Raw genomic sequence first — 19,376 nt, 5'->3', positions numbered from 1 at the left:
ATAACTATTTAAAAAAATATTAATTAAGTGTTAAACTCTTAATTGATTAAAATCCCCATGAAAGAAATATATATCATAATTTACTCACAGAATTAGGACATTCATGCTGCTCTTTTAACATAAAAGCATGTGATGAGCTCTAATAAAGGTAGCCTGTTTGACTTCTCTGTATTCCAAGTATAATCCAAGACGAACAATATTTCTGTGCAAAAATCAGACAAACAGTTAAGTTGTATAATAAAAGGATTTGTGTTCAAACTTGGGACTCTCAGAAACACAATCACAGCATGTTGTTTCTCATTAACAGGACGCACATTTGTTCAGTATGGTTGAGATGATTTCGTTTTTCTGCCGATATGAATCCAGCAGATGTTCGTGAAGCTTTGACCTTTGACCTCGTGTTAAAGGCACTGAAGGTCAACCGTGCACAAGTTCAGAAATCAATTTATGATGGTTCCCAGGGTTCAGAGGCCAGATCTTCCCAGGTTCCCGGTGCACATGTTGGCCACTTTTCATGACTTCTGTCTTCAGACATTGGGTTTTTTTTTTTTATAAAAAAGGCTGGTCCTGGATCAGTGCATTGAGTTAAGCTCTACCTAGACACTTTAGGACTGGAAAACTCATCACTTGAGAGGAAGTTGAGTGTGATCTACATGAACTCTGAGACTAGTTAAAGCATTCTTCACCCGTCCCGTGATAAATTCCCTACTAAAAGTGGCGATGTTTGCTCAAATGAGATCAAGAGAGCACCTCGACTGCGCTGTGTTTACGTAAATGAGCTGCTGAAGTTCCTCAGAGCACATGTAATGGCATATGGGAGCGTTTTTGTGACAGAAGGGGCTGGGAAGACAGGAAAGACATTAAGGAGAGCAGACCGAAGCCCTCCAGGGTTTGACTGAATGCCACAAAGGCCCTTCATCAGACGCTCCTCGCTGACTTGTTCATCCGGTTCCTCACGGGCTCAGAGACTCATGTTTTAGGTGCTTTATGGGAACAAATTCAGTGTTGCATGTAGTTCTGTTTGTTTGGCTTTTGTTTTGTTTTGACAGAAGTGCTGGAGCAGTCCTGTGTAAAACTGGACATATTTGCTATGTAAAAACAAAAAACTAATTTTGCCTACTATAACTATTGCTATATCTATTGTAAAAAAAAAAAAAAAAATATATATATATATATATATATATATATATATACATAGTGCATTTGCAAAAACAGATTTTTTTTCATTGTGCATTCCAATTAATCTCATTCAAACTGGGTTATTAAAAAATCTATACTAAAAACCGCTAAATAATATAATAAAACACATTAAAAACATTATCTGTTTTTGCAAATGAATAAAAATATTTTATTTATATAATGAAAAAAATTATAAAAAATTATGCATGTATATAAAACTAATTATTTGTATAAATAATAACAATTAATAATTATTAATTCATAAATAATTAAAATAAAATGTGCCCAGTATAAATACATAGGTCAAAAGTTTGTAAAAAATTATAATAAAAAAATGAGTCTGTAATGCTTGCCAAGGCATAACATACAGTAAAAACAGTAATATTATCAAATAAAAAATGCAATTTAAAATATTTTTTTTTAAATTGAATATGATGTAAAAAGTAATTTATTCCTGCGATGCAAAGCAGAATTTTCAAGCGTCATTACTCTTTTAGAAATCAAATGTGTCTGAGACATTTGTCTTATTTTGTTCTCAGTATCCAGTTGATTTTGAATTGATGTTGATTAAGCATCAGAATTGTTCATTGCATCCCTTGTTTTAGGATCTGCTTTAGTCGCTCTCATGTCTGAAGTTGCGTCTGAGCGTCAGGATGTTTGTAGCTGTGTTGCATTGCAGACTTGCTCTGATGACCATAATTACACAGATGAAGAAAGCTGATACCTGCTCATTAATGCCACATGATCACCGGCAGCTATGGGCCGGCAGCCGGAAAGAAACTCAATCTGTTTGTTTTTGATGTCAAGACATGTCGTTTGTATGCAAGTGAGTCTGATTCATGATTAATTTTGTTATATTGCATGCTAAATATTGTAAATATGTTGACTCTCCCGTGGTAAACAGAGTTTCCTCAAGACAAACAAAGGCCTTTGCGAAGTCAAGCGTCTCATCACTGATTTGTTTTGTGTTTTTGGTGGGACATGAAAGTTGCATATAAAAGAGATTAATAACAACAGGACCCGATAGCAAACACAAAGTTGATTGTCCCAGAAAATGACTCTTTTTTTTGGAATATGAAATTGGAGACACATGTTGAGGAAATGAGAAGCGTGTGTTTCGGGCTCCGCTCAGATCGGCTGCGGTCAGATTTGTCAAATCAAATGCAAAAAGGTGCTCGCTTCCTCTGTTTGGACATTGGGGGAAGAGATTCCACTGATTCAAGTGGTTTTGTCTAAAATGAGTTTTATAACTATATTAAACAAAATTTAATAAAAAAAAATGTTATAAGCAAATGACAGTTCTATAAATCAATTAATCGATCAATCTATATACATGTGTGTGTGTGTGTGTGTGTGTGTTTATATATATATATATATATATATACACAGTGGGGCTCGAAAGTTTGGGCACCCTTAACAGAATCTGTGAAAATGCGAGTAATTTTCAAAAAATAAGAGAGATCTTACTAAATGCATGTTATATTTTATTTAGTATTGTCCTGAGTAAGATATTGTACATAAAAGATATTAACATTTAGTCCACAAGACAAAAAAAATGCTGAAATTATTAAAATAACCCCACTCAAAAGTTTGGGAACCCTTGGTTCTTAATACTGTGTTCTGTTACCTGATGATCCTCGACTGTCTTTCTGTTTTGTGATGGTTGTGCATGAGTCCCTTGTTTGTTCTGAACAGTTAAACTGAGCAGCGTTCTTCAGAAAAATCTTTAAGGTCCTGCAGATTCTTCAGTTTTCCAGCATCTTTGCATATTTGAACCCTTTCCAGCAGTGACTTTATGATTTTGAGATGCATCTTATCACACTGAGGACATTTGAGGGACTCAAACACAACTATTTAAAAAGATTCAAACATTCACTGATGCTCCAGAAGGAAACAAGATGCATTAAGAACTGGGGGGTGAAAACTTTTGGAATTTAAAGATCAAGGTAAATTGTACTTAATTTGTGTACCGGGAAACATACAAGTATCTTCTGTTGCTTACGAAGGGCAGAACTAAATGGGAAAAAATTATATTTCAACAAAATAAGACAAATTTGGCCATCTTCATTGTGTTCAAAAGTTTTCACCCCCCAGCTCTTAATGCATCTTGTGAAGACGTTTGAACACGATGAAGATGGCCAAGTATGCTGCTCAGTTTAACTGTTCAGGTCAAACAAGGGACTCATGCACAACCATCACAAAACAGAAAGACAGTCGAGGATCATCAGGTGACAGAACGCAGTATTAAGAACCAAGGGTTCCCAAACTTTGGAATGGGTTATTTTAATAATTTCAGCAATTGTCTTTTGGACCATATGCAAACATCTTTTATGTACAATATCTTACTCCAGACAGTACTACAGTAAATAAAAAATAACATGCATTTAGTATGATCTCTTTTATTTTTTTACAATTATCCACATTTTCAGATTCTGTAAGGGGTGCCCAAACTTTCGAGCCCCACTGTATGTATGTATGTAGTTTTATTTGAGCTTAACATTGCAATAGAAATGTACACAATAATAGAAATCTAAACATGCTATCCAACAAACCAATGAGATTTTAATTCCTTCACACACTTTTACAAGAGAGGACTTTAAATCATCCGTCAGATATTTATTGGATTGCTTTGTATGGTGAAACTTGAACATGAGTTTGCTGAAGTAGTGACTAAATTCATTTTCGGCTGTTGGTTAATGTCACATAAATCCTTTACACTAAGACCAGGAACATGTTTTGAACAGGGTGAATTTTGTGAAAATAAAGGCAATTTTCAGTGCAAATCAGGCCGGCGCTGATCTTGCTTTGTTTCTTTTATATTCCAAGCAATTTGTTGGACAAACAGTGAGAAGTGGTCTGGGGGTTTTGTTTGTTTTGACAGCGTAGAGGAACAAGCCCCCCGAGAGCAGATCAGCCAGATCTGAAGCTCAGTATCATAAGTGCATGAAAGATAAACACAGTGATGGAGAGCGGCTGCTGCAGACTCAAACAGTGCTCTCCTGAACTGGATTTATCTTCTTCCTTCAGCCCACCAGCTCTCAACATTTGATTTCTTGCATTTGTGTGCAGCGTTTGTGCTAGGCCTGACTGATCCTGTTGTTTGGATCATTTCAAGTTTATGCATGCAGAATAAAAGGCAAAATAAAAAATGCTAAAATCAGTAAAGTTTGTCTAGAGGTTTAGTAGGGCTGAGGGATTAATCCAAAGCAAAATTGTGATTATAGTTTAGTGTGATTATCAGATTGCAAAGGCTTCATATTTGAGTTTCAGAGTGATGCGTGGCATTGAGTTCATTTACACGCGAGCAGCTCGTGATCCGGTGTTTTCAGTATCTCAGAGCCACTCTGTTCAGTGCTTTACATGATCATATATATTTGTATTGTAATTTACAAAAAGTCTCAGTTATATTTCATGCTTTAATTTTTATTTTAATAAAATTTTAGAATAAAATTGTTTAATAATAATAATAATAACAATTATTATTATTTTATTCTCTTTTTAACTTTTTTAACCAAACTGTGCAGCCTTACAAACGAAGTAAATTTATGTTTTTATATATAATATAATGTTATATTTTACGTTATTTAATATGTGCAAATTAAACATAATTTATATTTAAATTCATTAGATTGAAAATATGTTTAAAAATTATATTATCTATTTTATTTATTTATTTTATAAACCTTTTATTTTATAATTTAATAAGGACATGTGAACATACTCCTTTTTAAATTTTAGTATACTTAAAAATATATAATTCTTACATTAATAATTTAATTGTATATAATATTACTAGAATAATATATTTATTTTACTATATAATGTATAAAAATAATATATCAAGCTATAATTTACACTCACACACCCATAATATAGTATATAAATAAATATTGTGATATATTATTATGAGTTATGCTATAATTTATTTACTTATTTTTATGTATATGTATATAATATATTTAAGTATAATATTTATTTGTAGTCTATGTAAATAGAAATGTAAAATCATTAGATTGTAATTATATAAAATTTTTTATCTATTTTATTTTATTTATTTATTTTTATAAACCTTCTATTTTATACTTTAATAAGGACATGTGTACATACTCCTTTAAAATTTACATTGCAAAATATAAATCTAGAAGACATTTTACATTTTTAAATCAAATACTAAGAATTTTTAAGAAGTATAAGCAAACCTGTAACTCTTTAAAAAACAACAACTGCATTTTAAATTACAATCACATTTTGTTTTCCAGAGAAATCGCTATTTTTGTTCTCTCTTCAACAAATCGTTTAGTATCTGGTTTTACTGAAGCTCTTGTTTTCTGCCATTCACTTGTGATATTTATTCATGCGTTTTATTTGCATCATCTGGGATCCATATGAGGCGGTTTGTTTCTAGTAAAGAGGTACCGGTCTGTTCTGAGAAACCGTTAAGAAAGCAGCGAGATGCAGGTCGCCTCAGCTTCACGTGTAATCCTAACAAACGCCGCTGGGTAATTTAGTGAGTTCTCAGCGCTAGAGATATTATCTGCTCCCTTCCTGAACCCAGACCAATGAATAGCAGCAGTGTCCCTCTGATTGATCATCGCTGGTCAGAAATCCCATCATGCTTCAGCAGAGAGAAACCGATAGCATGCATGTTCCTGTTCAATGCGGGGGCAAAATCCCAGAGGGATGCATTTCCTCCGAGTCGGCTGGGAGAAGATTGAAGCAGCGAAGGATCAAACAAATAGCTGCCCTTTGAAAAAAGTGTGGTCTGCTGGCTTGTTTGCTGTTATCTCCATATGGTTTAGAGCTAATTGGGTTCTTAAGAAGAACCATCTACACTTGTAACTTAGCTGGCAGCGTTCTCATTAAATGAGCTTCATGTGTGTGTTGAGATGCCAAAGCACAAGTCAAACCAGGTACTTCAAACCGTTTGCTTTATGTAACGTGATTATGTGTCTGGGTTGGATTGCGTGAAGTTCACATTTCAGAATGAGACTGTTTGCCAGATTAACCCTGTAAAGCCTGACGCAGTAGACAGCTTTAAACAGGATATAAAAGGAAATCTAAAAAAGTGTTTTCGTATTTGATACATCAGGTTTTTATGATTCATATTGTGAGAGTACTGAACATTTTATTCAGAAACCTAAACTGAGCAGAAATTAGCAATTTGGTTAAGTTTACGATGTTTATATGGACAAAAATGATTGAATTCTGATTTGTTATGTAAATCAAAGAGATCAAAGAAAAAAAAAAGTATTTTTCATATTGCTTTTGAAAGCTGTAAAAGGGTCACTTTCGGGAAACATTGTCAATTTATTTGCTGAAAAAAAATTGACATTTTTCAAATAAAATGCTAAAAACATAAAAATGAGCAAATAATAAAATAAGGTGAAAGATAAATAAATGAAGAAAAAAAGTAAAAAAAAAAAAATTATAAATATGATATGTAAAAAAATAAGTTAAAATATGAAATAAAAACAAAAAGTATAAAATTAGTTTAAATGGAAAATAAAACAAACGTAACACAAATAAAAGGAGATGTAAAATATAATTAAATAAAATTAACTTCGTCAAATCTGAATGGCAGACTAAATACAAGAAATTAGGGGTGTAACGGTATGTGTATTTGTACCGGACCGTTTCGGTACAGGGCTTTCAGGACGGTGCACGTGTGTAACTAATGACCGAATGCAATATTTTGTATGCGGAACGTAGGTTTATTGTCGTGTTTCCAAACGAACATATTAAGTGGCGGAAGTCTCCACGTTCAGCGCAAATCCCGCCCTGCAGCTGATTCTGAGGCCGGCGACACACTGGATGCGTGGCGTGAGCGTGGCACTTCTGCTGCGTGTCAGGAGCGTGACGGCTGCCTCGCGTTTTCTGTGTCTTTACCAACCAGAATCGTGCCTGACGCGGCACTGACGCGCTGCTGCTGTAGGTGACATAGAGGGAGTCCGGCACGACAGACCAGGATCTTGTCTTCATGACAACAATATCAACTTTTTTTACACACCTACACCTACTGATAAAGGACACCGTCAACAGTATTGACGGCAAATTAGAGTATGTTTGACAGGTGCAATATTTGAAAATCTATAATTATTGATTTATTTTTAAATTAAATTTATATCTGATTTTATGTCAACCTATAGACTGTCAAATATCAAAATGTCATGAATTAATATGTATTTGTGTACAAAATGACATATAAATATATTTTCCTATTATATTTTGTCTGGAAACGCTTCCAACACGTGCGCGTGTCGCATGTAAAATAGGCGTCAGGTTCTATTTCTAGCATGCACGCGTTTTCTGCGCGGAAACACGCAGGCAGTCTGCAAGCTCTAACCTGTAAACATGGGAGCCGAATTAAAAACAGACACGCCACGCAGCTGAGACGCCTGCGCCACGCATCCAGTGTGTCGCCGGCTTTAGGCCTTAGAAAAACACGTGCATGCTAGAAATAGAACCGACGCCTATTTTTCACGCGACACGAAAGCGTGTTGGAAGCGTTTCCAGGCAAAATATAATAGGAAAATATGTTTATATGTCATTTTGTAAACAAATACATATTAATTCAGGACACTTTGATGTTTGAAAGTCTATAGGTTTACATATATTCAGATATAAATGTAATTTAAAAAATAAATTAGTAATCTCGATTTTCAAGTATTGCACCTGTCAAACTTAGTCTATTTTGCCGTCAATACTGTTGACAGGTGCAATATACAAGTGTGTCACCGGCGTAATGTTTTCAAAAGGCATCACGCGAGTGTGAACATCACTACAACTAGGGAAAAAAAACGACTGTAATTCAAACGCAGCTCCCGTCGCCATTTAAACAGACCTTTGCTCTTAATTCCGATCGGTCCAACGCAATAACGAAATCTGAGCAGGTCTAAAAACTGAAACTGTTGATGCTGCACTTTACATTTTGGAAAAGTTATATATATATTTTTAAATATGAGCAGGCCTACAAGCTGGGATTGCTAATGCTGCACTGTAATCATAGTTATTTATTTATATTTTTAATTATATTTTATTATATGATATTGGTTTGAGACTGAGAGTATTTTATTTAGTGGAGAACTTTGCAGCAGTATTTTATTTCTTATTTCTTTTTTATTTTTATAAAAAGTATTTTAAAAAAGTTTATAGTAATAAACAACCTGAAGTTTAATGTTTGCATTTCTTTCCCTTACTGTACCGAAAATGAACCGAACCGTGACTTTAAAACCGAGGTACGTACCGAACCGTGATTTTTGCGTACCGTTACACCCCTACAAGAAATGGTCTAAGCTTCTGGAAACAAACGCTCCTCAAAAGATCATGAGGATCAGATTTGGGACTCTAAAACATGATCAGTCCAGATTCAGTCCAGTAAGAGTTCATCTGGAGATATTACTAACCTTATTCTGACCTTTACTTGATCACAATCACTCAAGAGCTGAAGGTTGACGCTTGTTCAAGTGCACTAAAAGAGCTTTTACTGGATAAAAGAAGTCTTAACTATCAATTTGACGACAGAAGGCATGGAGTAGATTGCGTGTGACGGGTTTGATCATTAGTCATTTACATATCAAGTATAACGCAGAAGGCTTTTTGGTGTTAAGTTGCTCGTTGGTCGCCATTAGAAGTCAGTCTTTTGTGAAAACATAAAAGGAAGTGAATAGATGAAAAGCTGAGCCCTGCTCCCATGCTGTGAGGTTTTTTCCTCATTTTGGATGATATAATTACTGTTATTATTGATGTGGAGGAGGAACACCTGGATGTGGATTGGTGTTTGGTGTTCAGCGCTCTGTTCAGACACGCTCGTGTGTCTGATCCACACAATACTGAACTAAATCTCATCTCTATGATGCTTTCTATTGCTCGAGCCAGGTGTGTGTGTGTTTGATGAGAGATAAATGGCACATTTTGAACTGATCTTCATTTTTCTTGTTCATCAAACCCTTACTGTGACAGAAGCATGACGCACTTAATGAATGAATTCAGTTCTGTTCAAAAGTTTGGGGTCATTTTTTTTTTTTTTTTTTACTTTATTAAAATTAATTATTACTTTTATTTGTAAAGTGCACATTACATTGACCAAAAGTGACAGTAAAGATGTTTTTAATGCAGAAAAAATTCTGATTCAAATAAATGCTACTCTTTTGAACTTTCTTTTCAGCAAAGAATTCTGAAAAACAAAACAGATTTCAGTTTTTTGCAAAAATATGATGCAATATGATGCAGGAATAAATTAGAGTTTAACAGATATTAACATAAAAGCTATTATTTAGAATTTTAATAATATTTTAGAATTTTACTGTTTTGTATTTGTGATCAAATAAATGTGGCTTTGATGAGCAGAAGTGACTTTTGAAAAACAATTAAACATCTTAGCAACCCCAAACCAGTGTTAATACATTTAACTTGAAATAAAACTAAAAACGTTAAAAAACCTGTTACTTTAAAAACAATAAATGTTAATAATTTTCATTATAATTTTGTTTAAATTGATGTAATAAATCCACCAAAACCAATACTGAAATAAAAATTTATAAAAAATATTTAGACTTATATAAATTAAATAAAACTACTAAAACACACAACAAAATTACTAAACTAAAATTAAAATAAAAAGATAATAATAATAATAAAAAACTATTTATAAAAACTACTAAAATTGGTAAACAGCAAAATGGCTCAAATTAAAACAGAAACGATTTTTTTTAAAACTATAAAATAAAAATTAATGATAATTAAATAATATTAAAATTAATATAAAAAATCACAAACACTTTAAAAATACTAAAACTTTAAAAGTTAAATTAAAACAGAAAATGTATCTCAGCAATACTGAAATAACACTGCTTCAAACTTTTATATCATAATATTTACATCATAATACTACAGTGGTACAAAACAACTTGCTACTTCAATGTCCAAGGTTATAACTTTGTTTTTTGTTCCTTTTTGGTTTGGTACTTTCCATATTACATGATTATCATAGCACATGATTACAAAAACATAGTATTTTCATGCAACATCTCCATAAAACCACAGTTTTACTCTTGTGCATTGTCAGCATGGTTTGCAGACTCATGCTTTAGCAGTGTAGCGTTATAGTATATTTTTTGTAATAGTAGATTGGTCTTGACTTGGGTCATTGTGTGTTCTCTTAATTTCCACGGTGCGTATAATGACCCCGGTCATTAAACAAAAGGCACACAGTCTTCCCTCTTTTACAATCACTTAATAAGGGCTAATAAAGTGTGGGGACCCATGTTTGACCGCTGTCTGACCTGCTTGTTTCACCTCACGGGCAACATTTCTGCTCATTTGCCACCTGGGATGCAGCAAGTTTATGGGCCCCAGTCGCAGCAAACTGTCCAATTGAAGTTTTAGGATGCCAAATGACTGCTGGGGCCGTCGAAGGTCCTCGGGCTCCTGCTCCTCTCAGCGGGACCAACGGCCCTCAGGTACAAGGGGAAGCAGAGGAGGGGTGTGTGGCCCGTCGGGAGGGTTGTAAAAGAGTGTGACAGGCTTGTTAGGAGACACAGTGCCACATGGTACACCTCCCTCCTTCCAAACAGAGAGAGACCTAGAGCAGGGAAATGTTTGATTATACTGAAGACTTTCTATAATACTTTCTATAAGTTAAAAAAATGTCTTGTACTGATAATGCTATTAATATTTTATATAATATTAAATTTGATAATGTAATTTTTTATGGTTTTTATTATATATAAAGAAGATTTTAGTTCTTTATACATGTATTGATATAAAATATAACATGCAATTTAAAAAATATATATATAAAAATACATATTTAAAAAAAAACTTGCTTTTATAACTATTTATTAAATATTATAATTAGACATTATGAAATTCTTATAATACTGTATATTAATTAAAACATTTATTTTAATGTTTTTATTATTTATTTGACAAAATATACATCTATATAAATTAATACATGTATTAGAGCATAATGTTTCTGGGAACTTATGCAATATTTAATGCCATAACCATGTTATATATATATAATATTGACAATACTTGTGTATACATGCATGCACACACACACACACACACACACACACACACACACACACATGCACACACACACACGATATATATATATATATATATACACAATATATGTGAAAAGTCTTGACTCATGTTTGAAGTAAGTTGTCATTCTTTCCACTCATTTCAGGCAAAAATCATAAATCTGGGAACTTTGATGTAGCTTTAATAGTACAACATTTAATAGTACAATACGATCATGGGTTCGATTCTCAGGGAAATCATCAACTTATAAAATGCAATAAATGCAATGCAATGTAAGTCACGTTGGACGAAAGCATCTGTCAAATGCATAGCAGTGAAAAGTAATAAAAGACCTCTTGCATGATTGCATGCATGTTTATAGTCACATGCAGTGGTTTGTTCAGTCAATAACACTAACTCTGAGTGTTAGTTATAGCGATGCATGACCTGGCAAACACTATTTAGCTGCAGCTGATAGTTGCATTGGTATTATATATTATGTGAGCACTTTCAGAGAGATGAAGTGATTAGCTGCAGCTGTCTGTGTGTCCGCTGTGACCCTCAGGAGCCTGCTGGGCTCTCGGTGTTAAAACAACCCCAGGACAGCAGGACAGGAGCCATTAGTGCGCTCCGGAGCTCAGACTTTCACACTTTATTCTGCTGCTAAATGAGGAATTAGCCTGACGCCTCCTCCTTCTGCTGGCAGTAAATGGCTTTTGCTACCTAAAATCTCTACTTTTACAAGAGAGGCCGAGGGCTGTGAGCCAAATTAGTTTGTGCTTTCATTTCCCTCAGTTCATTAGCTGCGGCATAAACTTCCAGAAGAGTTTTCCCAGTTAAAGTCCAGGTTGTTTTCCCACAAATACTCCTGGACTTCCTGAGCAGGAACTGTAGGTTTTTCAGAGGAAAATGAGAAAAGTGAAGGAAAATGTGTTGTTTGCCCTCGCAAAACTGAAGTTTAATTCTTAGTGTAATACTTCAAAACTTAAATTAGTTTAAATCACTAACACTAAAAATAAACCATAAAACTAGAAAAGGGAGCTTTTTTTAATTTTTATGCTATATTTATTTGTGGTGTCATTCTTGTAGTCTTTCTATTTCAGTGTTATTGTATTGTTTTTATTTTTATATTTTTTTTAGTTTTTAGTAAGTTAAATATTATTTAAAAATGTGTTTTATTTCAGTTCAAATTTTTATTTACATTTAGTAATTTAAGTACTTAAAATCATTTCACATTATTGCCAAGGACACAATTCAGATTAAATAAAAATATATTTTCAGTTTTATTATTATTGTTATTATTATTTTATTTTTAATTTTTTTGTAAAATTAGTTTATTAAAAGGAGTTAACCTTTTGTTCATTTCCAGTTTGTAATTTTTTATATTCATATTTTGGCTGAATTTATTAGAATTTTATTTTTAGTTCCATTTACATTTTTTTTTTTGATTTGTTAAATGTTTTTAATTTATTTGTGCTTTTGTCACTTTTTTTTAACATTTAAAATTTAGAATAAATTTTTATTTTCATCTTATTTTATATTTTTTACTTTCTAATAATCTATAATGCCCTGTATTTGTTTATATTTGTACTAATTCATGCGATCCTCTGTGGTCTTTCTATTTTATTATTATTTATGTACTTATATACTTGCATTTTTATAATCTAAAATGTATTTGTGCTACATTTTCTCAGCTTTATTTCAAGTAACACAAATGTTGTTTGCAATAGTTTGTCTGTTTGTCTGTAGTTGTACATCTGGTCCAGGTACGGGGTCAAGAGGTCACGCCCTCATCAGTACACATCCTGTGGAAATGGGCCAGAGGATGTCATTAAGACAGATTACTCTTGAGCATAAGCTGGACTCGTTTACTCACACTGGTTTAGTAGCAGCTCACTGATGGGTTTGCATTAATTACAAGTGCTTTGGCTAAATTAGCTTGTTTGCTGGGTCATTTTAGTTCAGGAAGCCCACAGATCTGTTCACTTACCATGACAAACCACATTTAACCAGCAGTTTCCCACAAAGCAGTGAGTCTTCAGTTTCCCATGCTGCATAGCTGCATAGTTTATTTTAATGTGAGCGAAATATCATTTACTGGATTGGCAGCAGAGAAGTCGTCTGTCGTGTTTATCTTTGGTTGTGTGGTTGTAAGCAGGTAACTCCAGATGATTTATGTGTTTGAAGAAAAAGAAAAGATTGTATAGGGAGTAAAGATGCTCCAACCCCTGATAATAGCAGCTCAGCATTGACAATAATGTCTTTCCCTGAGTGAAACAAACGGGTGCATTTTGTGTCCATCCAGTTAATGATCCTACTTTTGAGATTTATTTGTGTTGTTTTGACTCGCTTTCATTTTACAGGGTTTTTATTTTATTTTATTTTTTTTATGTATTTTTATGTACTATTACTTTAGAGCACTTTTTGTATTGAATCCTATAAACCTTATGATGTACCTCATGTACACTTTAATAATGATTTTTGAAGTGAAAGCAGAAGTAGAAGGGACTGTATAAATAAAAATAAAACTGAAATAAAAATAAAATAAATGTAAATGGTAATAAAAAAAGGATAAAAAAGGAAAATAAGACAAAAACTTAACAAAATTACTAAAAAGTAAAAAACAACTATTGAAAATCTAAAAATAAAATGTATGTATATTGTATATATATATATATATATATATATATATATATATATATATATATATATATATATATATATATATATATATATATGTTAATATATATGCGTGTATAAATGCGTACAGTACATGCATACATATTAAATTATTTAATTTTTTGTAATATTTTTATTGAGTTATTTCTTCAAATATATTAGGGTTAAGAATAATTTCGCTAAGATATAAATGAATTAAGCTTTTTTTTTAATTAGTAATAAAATAGTATATAAATAATATTAAAAACATTTACACTGAGGACTATATATATATATATATATATATATATATATATATATATATATATATATATATATATGTTAATATATATGCGTGTATAAATGCGTACAGTACATGCATACATATTAAATTATTTAATTTTTGTAATATTTTTATTGAGTTATTTCTTCAAATATATTAGGGTTAAGAATAATTTCGCTAAGATATAAATGAATTAAGCTTTTTTTTTAATTAGTAATAAAATAGTATATAAATAATATTAAAAACATTTACACTGAGGACTATATATATATATATATATATATATATATATATATATATATATATATATATATATATATATATATATATATATATATATATATATATATAATTTCTATTAATTATATAAAAAAATAATTCAGTTTTTTTTCTAGTTTTCTGTGATTTATATGTACCCTAACTATGGAGGTCCTTGTTGAAGATCTTAGTTTTAAAAATAAATAAATAAATAAATAAATAAATAAATAAATAAATATATATATATATATATATATATATATATATATATAAAAGAAGATATTATCCTACATAATCAGGTAATCTTTGACATGCTTTGTTTGATGGTAAAGTGCAATAGACCCATTAAATTTTTTTGTATCCCAGTGTGTCATTTCTGAGGTTGTGTTAGTTTCATCTCCTGGGTGGGAGTGAATTGTGTGCCGTCCCGTCATTTTAAACAACTTCCTTTATCCCAGATAACACGAGGAAGATGATAAGATCGCTGATCCACACAAGAACAAGGCTCTTTAGTGTCACTCCACGTCTGCGAGGATCCATCACCCCGTGACTTTTCTCTTGAAACATGTTTGCTTTTTTTGATAATCCCTATTCCATGCATCTTCTTTTTTTGTTTTTCCACATCCGCCCTGATCTGGGCTGCTGATTACAGAGCTTGTGAGTCTCGTGCAGCGTCTGTCTGCTTCTGTCACGCAACACTGTTTGTTTTGACTTCTTCTGATACACCTTGAAGCGCTGCTCTGGAGTCAGCCCAAACCCTTCATTATCTCACCTGAGATGCACACGGCTGACTCTGGGTCAGTTAGTGCAGGGCTGTGTGTTACTGAAGGGTTATATTAGTGTTGTTGAGTGCCAGGAGTCTCATAATTGTGGGATTGTGTGCTTCGGCTGTCACCACATGAAGTGCTGCTGGTTTTTAATGCTGGAGCGCACATTCCTGTTACACAAGTTGCTGTTTGTGTCTGGGACGCCCCTAACGCTGCTATTACAGACTGCTTCAGATGTTATATTCATGTGATAGTTATGTAATAAAGCATTTTCTGATGTTTCCTGTTCTTTTTCTCTGCAGGGAACGCAGTTGTCCGGTGCTGACGAAAGCAGCCGCAAACCTGGAGTCACATTTCGATACGACAGTAAGACACTTTATAATCAGACCTGACTGTAATTATACAGTTCGTGAGTGGATCGGATGAAAACATGTCACATTGCAACAAATCCAAAACCTGCAGAATTTTTAACTCTTATTTTGCATAGAGAAACATTTTATTTTGCCACCATAAATTCTTTTTTGTGACTCCTTTAATTCCAAAATATAATTTTTCATATATATATGTATATATGTGTATATATATGTAAATATGCATACTATATTATAAAAACATTATTAATAAATTATGATAATTTATATATATATATATATATATATATATATATATATATATATATATATATATATATATATATATATTTTACAATTTAATTAGATTTTTATAGAATTTTATATATATATATATAATTTTTTTGTAATGAGAATTGTTTGGAAAAAAGTATTTTAAAAAGTATTTTTATTTAAATCAGCATTAATTACAAAAATATGTAATCAACTAAGTAGGTAGTACACACTACACTGATGCATCAATACTTTACAATTTAAAATGGTTTTGCATTAGGTAATGTTGTTGAATTGTTTTGAAAAATATATATTTTTAAATAAAAATGATTTTAAATTACAAAAATTTAAATAAACAACAAAATAATACATTAAAAAGATGCAGTACACATACTAGATTAATGCACCAATACTTAAACAATTAAAAAAAGAAAATCAATGCTTAATTTTCACTAAAATAATGTCATGGTAGAAATAAGAACTAAATCTGAGCCTAATTTTCTTTCAATTTAGTATTTGCCATATTTTTTGGATGTTTCAATATTTCTTCTCAAAATATTTGGGGCGGGTCTTTGTCTACCAACCAATAGGAGACTAAAAGGGTATTCAGGCAACCTGTTTGAAAACAGTCATTATTGTTTCATTTGGTGATGATAGTGGCATAGAAATGACACACTTTTACTAAAAGCAATGTATTATTTTATCTCTATGTTATAAAATGTGATTTTTAGTGTGAAATATGACTCAGGAATGTTCTTTGTGTGATTCTCTCTGCTTGGCTTAATGTAGCATTTATTCTCTTGTTAATGCCGAATGTTGTTTCATTCAAGCTTCCTGTGCTCTTGTCCGCCCCTTAAGCTCTGAAAAGTCAAGTTTCTCATCCTGTAGCTAATCCCCGTTTCTCCTCGGCGTTCAGTCCCCATTGTGCGTGACTACGAAACGGGAACGGGCCTGATTCTGGTTAGCATCACAATAGGGATTGCGTAAAAAGGAGCGACGGGGTGTGAGGGACACAAACGGCTGCTCCTCTCCCTTTACCTGCTTATCTGCAGCCGCTGAGGAGAAGAAACGAGTGAAAGAAGGAAGGAGGGAGGGAAAGAGCGTCTCCTCGCATGGCTGCATAGTTTCTCTCGCTGCTTGCCAAAGAATCTCACCGATGTTCTCACTGGGAAAGACTGTGTGTCTTTCTGTTTCACTCACTCTCTCTTGCTCTCTCTGTCCCAATTAGACTGCTCTCTGAACTGGAATCTGCTGGGGAAACACTTCATCCATGAAGTGAACAACATCAGCTTCACTCATTTGTCTTGTGACAGCCAGGCGGCCGTGGTGGTCCACTGGATGGCCAGTCCTCTCGGTAGGTTTCTTCTCGGTTGTGTTGGAGAAACTACTCTCAAACACCTCACACTCCAGCGTCTGTCCCACTGGAGTCCCAATGAGGCAGGGATATCTGTAAGAAGATAAGGCACAGGCTGTGTTCAGTCCACCCTTTTGCAAAAGAAGTTAACAACACTAGGATAGATTAGATCGTTTTTCTAAAAGACGACATAACCATCACAAAGAGGTACACATTTAGGGTGAATTCAGACTTTATTATCAAACATATTCACAAAAAATGCATTTAGTTTCATTTAATTTCAATTTTAAAAGCTTTTCAAGTTACTTTTGCATTTAGTGTGAATTTGTCTTAAAATAAACACTGCGAATATATATATATATATAAATGTATATGTGTGTGTGTGTGTGTGTTTGTGCTTGTGTATATATTTGCCTGTTTAGTAGTAATATTTGCAGATATATATTTGTTCATTTTTGCACATATTTTTTGTGTAATTTTTTACATTTGATTTATTTATCAATATTAGTTTTTTGCATTTTTATATTTAATTAACCTTTTTTCACTTTGCTTATTGATTTGTTGCATTTAATGTACTTTGTTGTTGTTGTTGTTGTTGTTGTTGTTGTTGTGTGTGTGTGTGTGTGTGTGTGTGTGTGTGTGTGTGTGTGTGTGTATATAGTAGTGCTGTCAAATGGTTAATCCTGATTATTTGCAGTTTTGTTTACATAACGTTTGTGTACTTCGTATATTTATTATGTATATACAAATACACACACAAACACACACACACACACACACACACACACACACACACACACACACACATATATATATATATATATATATAATTGAATATACATTTATATATTTATATTCTTATTTCATATTATATTTAAATAATTTAATATCTAAAGAACATATTTTTCTTAAATGTATACATGTGTTTGTATTTATATATACATAATAAATATACACAGTATACACATTATGTAAACAAAACTTATTTTGAATTCAATTAATTGTTTGACAGCACTAACACATTTATATTTGTGTTTGCATTTTTATATTTTATTTACTTTTTCTCTTTTTTTGCTTATTTAGTAGTTACATTTAGCGTAAATATATATAATGTTTGCATATACTTATTTTTCATTTTTGCACTTGCATTTAGTGTAATGATTGCAGATATTTAAAAAATTAAGAAAAATGTTTATATGCATTTTATGATTTTAATTGCATTTAGTGTAAATTTGTATAAAAAAATATCAGAGAAATTTACACATTTATGTATTTTCCTCTGTATTTGTATTTGCAATATTTTCTTGTCAAGAAAAGTACATTATCGGCAATACTAAAAAAATACACACAAACAGTTATTTATGTCGCTACTTTTATTCACTTAGTCCCTTGACTGAAATCAATAACCATTGGTGGTTCAGTCGATGGAAAAGTTTGTGTCCCCAAACAGTCCTAAAACAGAGATTTCAGACTGCGTGTCTGTGCTTTCCATTAGCGTGCACAAACCCATAACAAAGCACATTTTAAAGTGCATGTGTGTTGCATGGGTGGTTGCACATGAGGGTGATTTATCTCAGTCCATCTCCAGCCTGGAGAGAAAGGAACAGGAGCTCAAAGAAAGGCTGTTCAAAGAGAGTCCCTGCTCTTCCTGATCAAAGCCGCTGGTTCCCTCCTCCCGGGACGCATTATTCCTCAGCCCTGACAGTCCCGTGGATCTGTCCAAGAGACGGGAATAGATCGGCACACAGCAGTGCTGTGATTTCTGTCCTGGGAGGAATGTGTGCGTGTGTGGCTGAGAGAAAGACGGGGATGTCCCTCGCTTCCGTCTGCCAGGGCGCTATTGAATTTGGTAATGTGAGCTTCGGGCTGATGAGAGGGACAATGTGGCCTGTTGTTCGCTCGAGGTTAATCCTTTTGACTGGAGCAGGACTTGACACAGCTCAGGTGTATATTAAAGAAACTCAAAGAAGAAAGCCTTGGGTGTGGGACCTTTCCTCATGCACTGAGCTTAAAGTCACAGTCCACCTAAAAAATGAAAATGCATCATTTAATCATCCTCAAAGATATTTTTAAAGGTCTTAAACATGGTCTTTTCTATGCAATGAAAATATATTGTGACCAGCAATATGTTTTAACCTCCAGAGAGGGCAAAAAATCTCATTTGCACTACTGCACGTTCAGTTTTCGTGTGATGTTGTGCTTCTCTATGCAGAAGATTAGAA

The 19,376-nt window shown here is 32.8% G+C and overlaps 1 protein-coding gene across 1 annotated transcript in view; it reads left to right on the top strand.

Annotated features, from left to right (window-relative positions):
* LOC113110800 (interleukin-17 receptor D-like) overlaps nucleotides 1-19,376 on the top strand; it is a 47,504-nt gene that overhangs the window by 14,415 nt on the left and 13,713 nt on the right. The window contains exons 2-3 of the mRNA XM_026274983.1: nucleotides 15,480-15,543; nucleotides 17,029-17,154. Coding sequence (XP_026130768.1) covers nucleotides 15,480-15,543; nucleotides 17,029-17,154 — 190 coding nt within the window. The remainder of the gene's footprint in view (nucleotides 1-15,479; nucleotides 15,544-17,028; nucleotides 17,155-19,376) is intronic.

This window comes from Carassius auratus, chromosome 11, assembly GCF_003368295.1.
Source record: "Carassius auratus strain Wakin chromosome 11, ASM336829v1, whole genome shotgun sequence".
In the NCBI taxonomy this organism is placed as follows: Eukaryota; Metazoa; Chordata; class Actinopteri; order Cypriniformes; family Cyprinidae; genus Carassius; species Carassius auratus.
Note: the sequence above shows the minus strand (reverse complement) of the source record. Positions and strands in the feature narration are given on the sequence as shown.